This window comes from Lontra canadensis, unplaced genomic scaffold, assembly GCF_010015895.1.
Source record: "Lontra canadensis isolate GAN:19392208 unplaced genomic scaffold, GSC_riverotter_1.0 scaffold38, whole genome shotgun sequence".
In the NCBI taxonomy this organism is placed as follows: Eukaryota; Metazoa; Chordata; class Mammalia; order Carnivora; family Mustelidae; genus Lontra; species Lontra canadensis.
Window position 1 is genome coordinate 6301739 of NW_022631032.1, and position 12571 is coordinate 6314309.

At 50.6% G+C, this 12571-nt stretch overlaps 1 protein-coding gene across 1 annotated transcript in view; it reads right to left on the minus strand.

Annotated features, from left to right (window-relative positions):
* PDIA5 (protein disulfide isomerase family A member 5) overlaps nt 1-12571 on the minus strand; it is a 90135-nt gene that overhangs the window by 65325 nt on the left and 12239 nt on the right. The window contains exons 2-3 of the mRNA XM_032869511.1: nt 4445-4571; nt 1450-1537 (exon numbers count right to left, since the gene is read on the minus strand). Coding sequence (XP_032725402.1) covers nt 1450-1537; nt 4445-4571 — 215 coding nt within the window. The remainder of the gene's footprint in view (nt 1-1449; nt 1538-4444; nt 4572-12571) is intronic.

Consider the following 12571-nt stretch of genomic DNA (forward strand, 5'->3'; position numbering starts at 1 on the left):
CAAACATGCGGAAGACAAACTTGAGGCCGTCAGCTTATAAATCGGTATGTCCCAGAAGTTCATGCCCAAAACAGCCGTTTCGAGTTCCAACTGGAATGGGAGAAGACTAGACTGGAGCGAAGTCTGCAAAGCCCAGTTAACCCATGGGCTCGTAGCTGGGCTGTGGCCCAGGCAAGAACAGCTAGAGGAAAGGTTAGGATGGCCTTTGTAGGTCATCCTGGAAAAGAACTGCCTCTTTTCCCAGCAGAGCCCCGCCTCTTCCTCATACTAACAACAGTGCAATATCCTCCTTTCCCCTCCTCTTCCCAAGCCCATACCCCTGAGGGACCCGAAGTCCAGGTGACATGTGGCTAGACACAGGGGCTCTGGAAACAGCTCCCGTCCTCAGTCAGAAGCGGATGTCCGCTGGCATCCACCAAGGCCAACACAGAGCCTTGCATACAGTAGGCGCTCCAAACATACAAAGGATAAACCTGCTCCCGGTTACAGTTTTTCCTACGTTCATTCACTCTCTATGTGCCTTTTCTGTACTTAGGCCAATCTATACCAATTTGGGAGCTAATTATATAATGAGGGGGGGTGTGTATGTGCACACACACATACACATACACAAAGCACAGACAGATGTGGAAATTATTCCTGATGATTGAAAGGAAAGGGAAGCTGAGCACACCCTAGACTCAAACTCCCACACTCGGAAGAATCAGAGGAATTCCATCAAGAAACCCCAACCCCACCCTAAGAAGTGGCCCCACTTCCTATAGACTCCTGCCTGTGGGCTGGTGTCTGATCCTGCCACCTTAACACTGACAAGAAGGTCTCTGGGTAGAGGGAGGTCAGGAAGGAGGAAAAGGAGGAGGAGGAGCGGGCAGTGCTGGCACAGGGACAGGTAGGGGTGGGCAGGGAGACATGGGTCAGAAGAGAGCGCTGGAAGGACAAAGCCACCTGTCCAGGCCTGATCTAATGAAGCTACCTCAGAAGGCAAGGCAGCCATCCCTCAGACCAGCTGATTCCACCACTTTCATGCTGTGGGCAGCGGAGAGCTCTATGAATGACCTGGGCTGGGGGTAAAGCCCATGGTTCTTGCCACAGACCCCTTCTAGGCAAGCCTGCCGGGTGACCCTGAAAATAACCTTGCTCTCAGGAAATCAAGGCCCCCTCTCCCATCCACTGGGAAGAAAAAAGTCATGTGATACGTGGCACTATGGAAAAAGGGAAGAAAAGTGGTGGGGCTGGAAAGAAAAGGTGGGAAGCCAGAACTGCCCCTTCTCCAGAAAATAGGTGACCCTGCGGTAAGGTGAGAAAGGCTTTCCTACCCCAGTCTCTCCATCACATCCTCTCTCCCAGCGCCTTCGTCAGGAACCATTCCCTACCCCACCCAAAGAAGGGGTAAAATCCCCAAGGAGGCCCTGCCCTTCAGCCCCCGTGCCCCATGTCCCCCGGACATACCCACAGTCTACCCAGCAGATGGTGCCTTGTCCTTTCACTGCCTGGGCCACAGTGGTTAATAACCTGAGATGACTTTCAGCTGCAGCCTCTGTAAAAAAACAAAGAAAAATTAAACATTTGTGCCCGAGCATGCCAGCCATCTTCCTTCAGGAGCAAGGAAGGATGGAGACCTGTCCCAGGGAGGAGGTCTAGAGCACCAGTTGTAACACTGACCTTGGGATCAATAGTTCGGTGAGAATTCTCAGAAATCCCTGCTTCCGCCAGCCTCCGGAGCCCTCCTCCCAGACAGAGAGCCCCCAACTCACCCCTCCTTTCCACCACACCTCACACCCCATTCTTCTAAGACTCTCTCAGCCAGATGCTCAACTCTCAGTAGAATCTCTGACTCATTACTTTTCTGGGACAAACTGTGAAAATCCTGTAACCAAATGATTACAATTCTATAACTAACACTAGGAACAAGTTTGCCCATTCCACACTCCTCTGTCCTGAAGCCCATGCGGGAGCTCACAAGAGCAAGGACCAGACTCTTCCTTTACTTGTGCATCATATCCTCACCTCGACAGGGGCTCAGGGCAGCCTGGTGGTCAAAGGAGGTTTATATGTGACACCAGTCTCTGATGGACCAATGTCAAGTGGACCCAGGTCACAATTCACAGCCCATTTCCCCAGCAATGACAGAAGGGCCAGCCCTGGCAGTACCTGGAGGGTCACCTGCAAAAACAGGCACTATGCCTTGGGGGCAGGGTGGAGTGAGCACGAGAAAGTAAGTTTGTCACTGGTGCAGGCATCTGGGCAAAGCCCTAGAACCTACGGTGGGAGGGCAGGTGCTTGGGGACAGAGCCAGGATTCCAACATGGCCAGCTTGCGAGGGTCTGTGGCCAGCGCCTTGCCTTTCCCCATCATACCTGGGAGCCCACTTGAAGGGCCTACTGTGCAGACATCATGAGCGAGAGCAGGTCCGCTGTCCCCCGCACCCCAAACCATAAGATACATTCCAAAGCCGAGCAGAAAAGATGTCTGAATTATTTGCTTCCACAGATTCCCTTTTCTAGCAGGCATAATGGTAGCTGTTTGTGAATACAAAGCATGCTGAGCCTTTCACAGAAGTGAACAAAAAGGATCTTTCTAGAGAACTGCATGAAGCCACCCGAAGGAGGCACTCCTGGGAACCCCCACAAGCCCAACCGGAGGAGGGGGTGCAGCAGAGGGGGGAAAAGCCATCGCCCCACCACGCACTGGGGCTCAGACGGGGCTCGCTGGGGCAGCGGGGGAGCTCAACTCAAGCTATATGAAGCACCCCTCTCTGAACCCCATCTTTCAGCCGGGGTAAGGGAGATGCTGCTTGACAGGAGGGGAGTGGAGAAAATCCAGTTACTGCACTGCTCCACAGCCCACTGTGCTCGTCACAGCTCAGGCAGCCCAGGCAAGGGGGCAGGAAGGTAAAATCTTCACGTGGGTCCTACTGCCCGGCAGTCCAAGGCAGAGAGGCACCCAGGAAGCACTGGAACCCCAAAGCCAATGAGTGAGCCAGAGGCTTGGTGAGGGGCAGAAGAGAAATTAAGAGTGGTCCAGGCCCTGCATGCTGCCCCACAGCTACCCTAATCATCTCCTGATCTCAGAGCCCTCCCACCATCGCAGGATTCACACATTTCTTCCTAGGCTCCAGCAGAGGAAATGAGGTGGGGGAAGCACAGAGAGCCAGCTGTATCATCCACCAGCCAGTGACTCAGACGAGTCAGCTAGTCTCCTTCTGCCTCAGTTTCCCCACCAGAAAACCAGACACTCTCTGACAACCTGCAGTGCCTCCCTCATGGCAAAGGAGCAGATGGGAATATGTCCCACAAGTTCCTGTGGAGCCCCTGTAAGATGATGAGCTCCTGTGACAGGACGGACCCAGAGAAGGGACGGAGCGTGTTTTTGCACTGGCAGCCGCATAAGCATCGCAGGAGGTAAGCCAGGCTTATCCAGAGCCCTGCACCCCAGGCCTCAGGAGCAGCTCTGCTTCTCCTTTGCCTCAATTTCCCCCTACTCCTGACAACGGAGAAATGCTAGACACAGGCCAGGCTCCCAACAACCAGCTCAGGAAGGGTGTGCCAAGCCCTCCAAAGGGCAAGAAGTAGCAAGTGCCAGGGCGCTTAGCGGATGCAGGCTTCAGGAGAGACACACGTCCAAAACATCCATCAGCCCCCAGTGCCAATGAGTGTCGAGGATGAGCTGCCAGGGAGAACTGGGCCCGGAACTGGCCCAGCCTCTGGCTGCTGCTTCTCCAGGGCACAGAAACTTGGCATCCTGAGGAGCAGTGAAAACACTTAACTCTGCTGGAACAACATCAACAGTCAGATGTTCGGATGTTCGCGGCCAAGAGCTAAGCAAACCTCTCTCTAGCCACTATGCCCTGGCCAGCCTCAAGGTCAGAGGAGGCAAGCCACGGTTCCTACCCCCACTGAAACTACTCTGTCCTACTCCTGGAGCCCACTACCAACTCCATTCCGTGTTCTGACCCCAAAGTGGGACAGATGGGGATCGGGCAGGACCAGAGCTGCCAGCCTGGGTGTGTGCTCCCGAGCCTGGGACCAAGTCAGCTGACGACAGCCCAGCCCCATCACTGAATCAACACCTCTGGTGAAACATAGCCTGTCGTGGCCAGCCTGCCCCTGTCCAGGAAGCCAGAACATCCATGCCCAGTGACTACTGTCCTCCATCCCCCTTCACACACACCCTCTCCCTCCTGATGTAGTGAGGGTTCCAGAGGCTCTACCTAAGAACGACTAATTACAGGGAATGGAAACAGCCTCTCAGGGATCCAAAAAGACAGAAACAAACACCCCTCTGTGACTTTGCCTCATTTTCTGGGGAAAGCTGACAAGCCTGATGACCGTTGGGCCCTCCCTGAATGCTTTCTGGTCCTGAGGTCTCTGCCTCCCACCTGTGCCCTGAACTCAAACCGTCCCATCCCTGATGGATGACCCCCAAAACCAGGTTGGGCACTCACCAGATTTGGAGTAAAGCACCAGCACATTATTCCGGGTCCTGAGAAGTTTTTTCAAGTCCTTGGGGTCAGAAATTCTCTCGATGAGCGAGGAGACCTTTGTGGAGGACAGCCACGTCGGCAGGACCACCTGGGGATTGAGAGGACAAGGACCGTGAGCCCCAGCTTCCTGCCAGGCCCAAGGAAGGATGGGTGCCTGCAGACACACTGCCTAGAACCCACTTTACTTCAGAGGGATAAGGGCACACCAACCCCTCTCGGGACACTGCATCAACCTTTCCACCTTATTGCTTCTCCAAACCACCAACAGCCCTCCCCCAGGACACTGCCCAGCCCACTCCCAGTCTCCACCTCAGCATTCCTCTTCTGGTCCTTGTACAAAGCTGTAGGAGCTGCATTCCACACAAGCAGGCTGACGGATGTACCAGTCACCTACTCAATCCAGACCTCTCTGGAAAGTCAGTGTCTGTACCCCACGCCGCACCCCAACACCACACACCAGAGCAATGTGCAAACTCCATCCCACCTAGAAGCACTGAAGCACAAATCCACAGAGAAGTAAGATCACTTCTCATATTTAGGATGGGAATGGAAGGTTTTCAGCTTTTCCCACTCAGCCAGTGATCTCAGGAAGCCAGCCAACAAGAAACAAGCAATTCTTCCCAGAGAACCTGGAGAACAACCTTGGGTACTAGAGGCCCCAAGCACCTCTGCAGGCACGAGGAGTGGGCTGGAAGCAGGCTGGGGAGGAAATGTGTTAAAAGTCTGAATAAGGAACAGTCACACAGCAGATCCCCTTACCCAGCCCACAGAGCTGGCCAGCAGCCCCTTGCCTAGCTGATGGAAAACACAGGGCTACTATATGGAGAGACTGAATAAGAAAAGCTCTGCTGGGAGACACCAGGCAAACAGTAGAAGTATGGCCCTGAGAGAAAACAAGGGGATTAAGGGAAAGTCTGCAAACTGAACCTGGAGATCACCCATCCCCCTGAGCCCCTACTCCCCTGACATCTCCCTTCCCTCTTCCAGAATGCTGCCAGTCTTATTCCCCCAGGCAGGAGATTAGAGATTCTCTGTGGAAACTGAGGAGCATAAGAAAAACAGCCTAAAGATGGTGTTTTGGAGAGCCTCCAATGAAATAACTGAGTTCCCACTGAAATGCCCACTGTGAGACCCTCTCAGTAAACAAGTGCCCTCTACCTCCTCCTCACACTCACAGTCTCCAGTGCATGTGCCAGTGACTTGCTATTCAATACGGATAACCCAAGTTCTCCAGATATTTGAGGAAAGCCCTCAATAGAAAAGACAGGGATGAAAACAAAGTAAAAGAAAGAGGATACTTAGAAGAAAAGAAAAAGAACAGAAAACAGAAAAACTATGATTATTATTCTCAGAGAAATGAAATGCCGCATCCATAAAACAAGAATAGAATGCAGGGCGCCTGGATGGCTCAGTCGGTTAAGTGTCTGCCTTCAGGTCAGGTCATGATGCCAGGGGTCCTGGGATCAAGCCCCACATTGGGCTCCTGCTCAGCTGGGAGCCTGCTTCTCCCTCTCCCTCTGATGCTCTCCCCACTTGTGCTCTTGCTCATATTCTCTGTCAAATAAATTTTAAAAATTAAAAAAAAAAAAAAAGAATAGAATGCCACGAGTAAGGAATAGTCAAAGAGGATCAGGAAAAACTCTTGGAAAGTAAAACTCTCAAAGAACTAAAAAAATTCCAATAGAGTTGAAAATAAAATTTTGAAAAAACTCCTAGAAAATAAAATATAAAATTGAGAAATACAAAATAGAAGAAAAAGTTAAGAAAAATAAGAAAATGGATCCATTAAGTGCAAGAGCCAAATTAAAGTAACTTGAGGAAAAGAAACTTAAAAAAGAAAAAAAAAACAAAAAACCCAACTTCAAGAAAATACCCCAGACTTCAAGAATGTAAGTCTCCTGTTGAGAAGGTCCCACACAATGAATAAAAAAAGACTCTCACCAAAGAACATCACTGAAAACTTTCAGAACACTGCTGACAAAGAAGAGATTCTGAAAGTTTCAAAGAAAAAAAAAAAATCACCATATACAAAAAGATCAGGAGTCAAAACTGGCCTAAGACTGCTCATCAGCACACAAGATGACAATGAAGCATTGCCTCCATGATTCTCATGCAACACTATCTCCAACTGGAATTCTATATGCAGCCAAATTATCTGTCAATTATAAGTACAGATTTACTTAGGCTTAAGAGCTCAGATGTGAAAAACTTACCACCAATATACCCTTTCGAAGGACAATACTGGAAGTCTTGCTCTATTAAAACAAATGAGTAAAAAATGAGAAAGACAGGGAATCTAGGAAACAAAGGATCCCACAGAGGGAGGCAAGGAGAATTACTATGTTGATGGTGAACAGGAGTCCAGGATACATATCCTGTAGTCTACACAGCAACCAGCCCGTAATGGAGCAAGGACCAAGAGTTATGGACGAATGTGGCCAATAAAAGGAGGCAACTGTAGATTATCTGATATGCTTAACTGTATTGATCAGTTAAATAATCTGACCAAAGTTACACAGCTAATAAGTAACAGGGCCAGAACCTGAACCCTAGTCTCTCTACTGGACCCAATGCCTCTTAGTCCATTGCCTCTTTGCAGCCAGAAGTCTTGGGCTGCATCTGAGCTCTACCAGTCAGCAGCTAAGAGGCCTAGTCAATATCACCTGACCTTTTACAGCCTAGTGTCTTGCATCTGACATGGAAATAATGATACCTCCCTAGTGGGATGGCTGTGAGGATGAAATGGAGTAACTTCTCAAACATGCTTTATAAATCATAAAGCACCCCAATGGTATCAGTTACCATAATATATAATACAATGTTCCATTTCTGCAGAGTAGAAAACCAAAATGTGGCCATATTCTAGCATTTCTAAATCTGATCTGCCATTGGAATTCAAACATTCCTTCTCCCCAGGGTCAAACCATCAAAGAGGAAGAGTTGAGGAACTCTGTGTCCCTCATTCTGCCCTGCCAGAGCCGGGCAACCCACCTTGAGAGCCCACTAAAAAGTTCATTCCCTTATATTATTACCTGTTATTCTACTGCTCTCAGGTTGCCAATGGACTTCAGACTAAAAAGTCCATAGCTCAATACACATGACTGAAGGAAAAAAAGAAAAGAATCTGTTGGAAAAACACACTGATGTTGCTGTGGTTTTAATCCTCAGATAATACGGTAACTTGGGAAAAACAAACTGCCCTTGCCCAGTGCCTCAGTATTTTGCCCTGTAGAGCAGCCCTCCTGAGACTGGCAGGCACCTACCCTTGTGGAACTGGGAAGAAGGGGAGGGGAAAGGAGCCAGGCCAGGCCCAGTGCCCACCTGCCTGGGCAGCGCAGTGGCACGCCACTGGGCCACTGACAGCAAAGGGTCTACAGGAGAAACCTCAAGAGTCAAGTCCAATGGCATACCCACAGCTTCCTTTCTTTAAAACCCAGTCAGTCCCTCGGATCATCTAACCAATAGCCACCCTCACAGTAAACAAACCACTCTCCAGCCAGCCACCAAAGCCTCTGACCCAACATTTACCCTCACACAGCAGAGAACTTAAGCTCACTCTAAGAAACGCACTGAGCTAACCGAATGCTTGAACACTATCACCCAGTATGATGCTATGGTTTAAACTGGGCACTGCCCGTGGCCAGCCTGGTTTAGAACTCCCTATGGAAGTGTCTCCTTCCCCCTCTCCCTCCATCCCTACCACACCCCTAGACTAAGAGCTCTGGAGGGCGGGGCCCAGCATGGTGCCTGGCCCCTTGAAAGCCCTCAGGAAGTGTCTGCTCAGCATCATAACCACGAAGAATCAATCACACTGGTCACCACACTCCTGACCTCTACAGAGGAGGTCATAAAGTGAGTCTGTGGCAGCTCCTGTGAGACCCAGGAGGGACCACCAAAAGCAGACAGACCACAGGGCAGTCATCAGCTGGACTGGAGAATCGTGGGAGAGCATGGGTGGGACCAACTGGGGGCTCTGGAAAACCTGGCTCAAGAGCCTCATCCGGCCATGACCTTAGACTGGGCAGCCACCACCTAGAGGTAAAAACCAGCTGGGCAGCTGCCCAAGGGGAAAGAAATGGGTCTACCCAAGGGCCTCAGTGGGAAACAAGAGAACTCAGCAATTATTCCTATGTAAGCAGGGAAGGAAGGGAGAAGAGGCTAAAATGATTCCAAGGGTTCTGGGCTAGGCGTGTACAACGACAGCCAAAATGGAAGAACTGAGCAGTGGTGGCAGGAAAGGCTGTGGTCTTCTGTTGAGGAAGGTGGTAGATAATACACTTAGGTGTGGACATGTGGCCAGTACAGACATCCTCCAGGCTGGAGAGTGGGCCCTGAGGCCAGTGAAGGCTCCAGGGCCAGGTTCAGAGGGAGACAACAAGGGAACACCTCAGCTGAGGGGAGGAAGAGGACTGAGAGGAAAGTCGGGGAGGAGAAGGTGGGAAGTGCTGCATCAACACAGACCAGGGAGGAGACCCACAGAAAAGGGGGTGATAACCCTGCAGGCGAGGCCATGGCGAAGTCCCCTGGGACATGATGAGTGAACCCCAGCAGCAAGCGGGGAGGGCGGCCAGAAGCCAGCTTGCACACCCAGCCTGGGAGCTGCAGTGACTGACAACAGGAAGCCGCACAGGTGGCCCAGCCAGTCAGGAGAAGGGTGGGCGGTCTCCCCTGTGGAGGGATGTACGCGTGGGCACAGGGGAGCAGGACTGCCTAGAGAGGAGGAGATTCAGGAGCAAGAGAGAAAACACAGTCAGGAAAGCCAGATCCAGGGGAACCAGATGGCATGGTGTGCTAGGAGCAAAGGTGGCAGGCTTAACATCACTGAGAGGGGGAAGGTTGAAAGGCCCCCTGGTGCCTGGCCCCGGAGGGACCACCCCCTTAGCTCACAACCAGGGTTTCCGCCCTCCCCTAAGCCTCTCCTCCAGCCACTTAACATTCTCCCTTCTCCTCTACTTCTGTCTATTCTTTAACCTTTGCAGAGTGCACGCTCCTTCCCTTCCTTGAGACGCCGCTCCAGTGAGCCTCGGATCGCCTTGCCAAGCCAAGCACTTTCCCACAGACTTCCTAAGTCACAACCCACAAATAACAGCAATAACAACCATGTTAATGGTGCACACATGCTCAGGTTGTCAAGCCTTTGGGGGAGAGGGCGGCATCTGAGAAGCCAGCCACCTGCCCAGCCAGCCACGGAACTGTCCCTGGGTGCGGCAGGCTCTTTACATTCTAAGTCACTAGCTTTGGTGTTAGAGGAGAGAGAGAAAAAAAAAAAAATCCCCTTTGTCCACCTTGCAAACTCCTTCTGACCTTTCCCCATGATTGCTTTCTTTCTGCTCACCATCCCTTAGCTTCAGCAGTGTTTACAGCAAGGCTGGGCTGCCCACCATGGGCTGGGCTGAGGCCCGTAAAACTGCTTCCCCCCCCACCCAATGCAGGGCAGGCCATGGCTGGGAAGGACAGCTGCCCTCTTTCTGCTGCTCAGGAATCCAGGCCCCCAATGCCACCCCTGACCCCGTCACAGTGCACACGCCCTCAGAACACCAGGCACCTCCATTAGAGTAGCAGCTGCCTCCGCCCTTGGGCCTCCACCCACCGCCCCAGGCCCTCTTCAGGGGCAGGAGCCCTCGCCCCACCCCCACCAGAGCTGGAGGCAATGGGTCCTCTCGTCTTCCAGAAGCCCAGAGTGTGCTCCTTCCTGTATCACCGCCAGCCTAGAACCCCACCCTCATCGGAGTCCCACCCCTCAGACACCAGGGACAGAGCACTGCTTCTGGAGCCATACAGATCTGGTGTCAGACCCAGGGGCCATCATTTACAGCAACATGACCTCAGATGTTAGTAGCCCTCTCAGGGGGCATCTCTCCACCCATAAAGAGGGGAGGACAGTTCTGATACTCCCTTGTGGGGCTGGCTGAGGGTTAAATGAGGGGGAGAAAAGTACATAGAGAACCTAACATAATGCTTGGCACACAGAAGTACATAATAATCATAATTATCTTTATTAGTACTATTAGTGAGACAAATCAGAGATAGAGTAAGAACAACAGTGAAATGGGCACCACCTCTTCCTCTCCAGGGCCTTGGCTGCAATCAGGCAAAACAGCAAGTCCAGTCAGGAAGGAGCATGCACGTACACACACTCAGGATGTAAAACCTGAAATCATCACCCACCCACATGGCAACCCAGACCAGGAGCCCACGCAGCACAGGCAGAGTGCTCCTTACAGATTTCAGGCCCGTTTGCCCCACACCAAACCCAATAACTGGGGACTAGCTTCATCCCACAAAAAGCAAACTGAGGCTCAGCAAGGTTCTATCACTTACCAAGGTCACACAGTAGGTAAGCAGCAGAACTGGGACTACACCTCAGGTTTCCCAACTCCTGGCCAGAGGAAGTTTATTTCTCTCAACCCTAAGAGCTCCCTGGACCTATGCAGAAAAGGAGCACCTCTTTCCCAGGCAGGGCCTTTTGGAGAAAAGCCCTGAACTTCCAGAATCCCACAGCAAGAAGGGATTTCTAAACTTCTGCTTCCTACAAGCCCACAGGGCCCAGTTGTCTGTCCTGGTTCTCAGTTTGCTGGGGCAACTGGTCCAGATATGCTGCTCATCAGAGGTCATGTACAGGAGTTTGTGCCCCTTTCCAGCTCCCTCTCTCCCTGACCCACAGCACGCATAAGCTCATCTCTCTTCACTTAACCTCACCCATGAGCCCCACCAGACTAACGAGATAAAGAGCAATACAATTCTTGAAAATAACAGGGAGAACACTCCTTGCCACATCACACCCTCGGCTTTAAAAAGCTCCAGCTCTCTGGGGTGCATGCCGGCACCCTCATGTTCCCTCCAGCCGGGGAGGCTGGTGTTACAGATTCACTCCTCAATGCTGACCGCGAAGCTGGAGGTATTCCGTTATGTAAAAGCAGTTCGCTGAAGAAGGAGGATTTGAAGACAGAAGTTTAGCATTTAGGAAAAAGGGTGGAGGTGGGACTTGACCTTTTTCACTCTGTCACCTGAAAAAAGATACCCTTCTTATGTTGGGAGCTGTGAAGAAACCAGTTTAATTTAGTGTAACCCACATTTGGCTCAAAATAGTTTTCAAATGTCAGAATCTGAAAGTCTAGACTCTTAAGAAGCTGGTGATAAACGAATCCAGGAAAAAATGTTAAAAACAGATGACCTGAACCCAAGATCAGAGAACTTGAGGTGGCTGAGAATTTAGAGCGGAAGGTTCAGTGGAAACAGCTAGAAACCCAAGTTTTGCACTAGCTTTATTTACTGATTGTGTGACCTTGGACAAGTCCTCTCTCTTCTCTAACTTCCTGTGAAATGAAGGGGCCAAAAGTGATTTTTCCAAAGCTCTTTGCAACTGTGACATTGTGGTAAATCCATCCTCATGACACTACCAGAGAGTACCTCAAAGTAATTATACCTTGTGAAAAAAAAAACTGCCAAATTTCTCTGAATATATGTCCACCCACATTAAAAGCCACTCCTCTCAGTCTCCCTTGCAGCAAGTGTACCTATGTAACTAAACTCCAGCCCTTGGAATATAAGCAGAGGAGTCATGTGCAAATTTTAGGAACTGTTCCTAATAGACATCTGTGTCTTAGTCCCTTCCTCCCCCTGCCAGATGGCTGCCAAGATGGCTGGAACTCAGGCAGCCACCTTGAGACAATGAGGAGAATGGATCTGTTAAAGATATATAGCAGTACGATAGAAGTACCTGGGTCCCTGACTTCCATGGGTATATACTGGCCTTAGAACACTGCTTTCTAGGCTTTGACATGAGTGAAATATATGATCTTTGTAAGGTACTATCATTCTGGGTGTTCCGGCACACATACAAATAGATCTTGAGGATCCATTGTGGAACAAAAGCTTAAACTAGAAAGAAACATTAACACCTGCTCCAGTTGGGATATTTCAAAGTGTCTAAGGCATTAAATCATGTATTATACTTCAGATAAATTGCTATAAGGAAGGAGACAGAGAAACTATCAAAGGCTTGATCTACTGTGATCTACTTGATCTACTGTGTGCTTCACTATGTCTGTTCCAAGCAGGTGTGTTGGTCACTTAGTGACAACTACC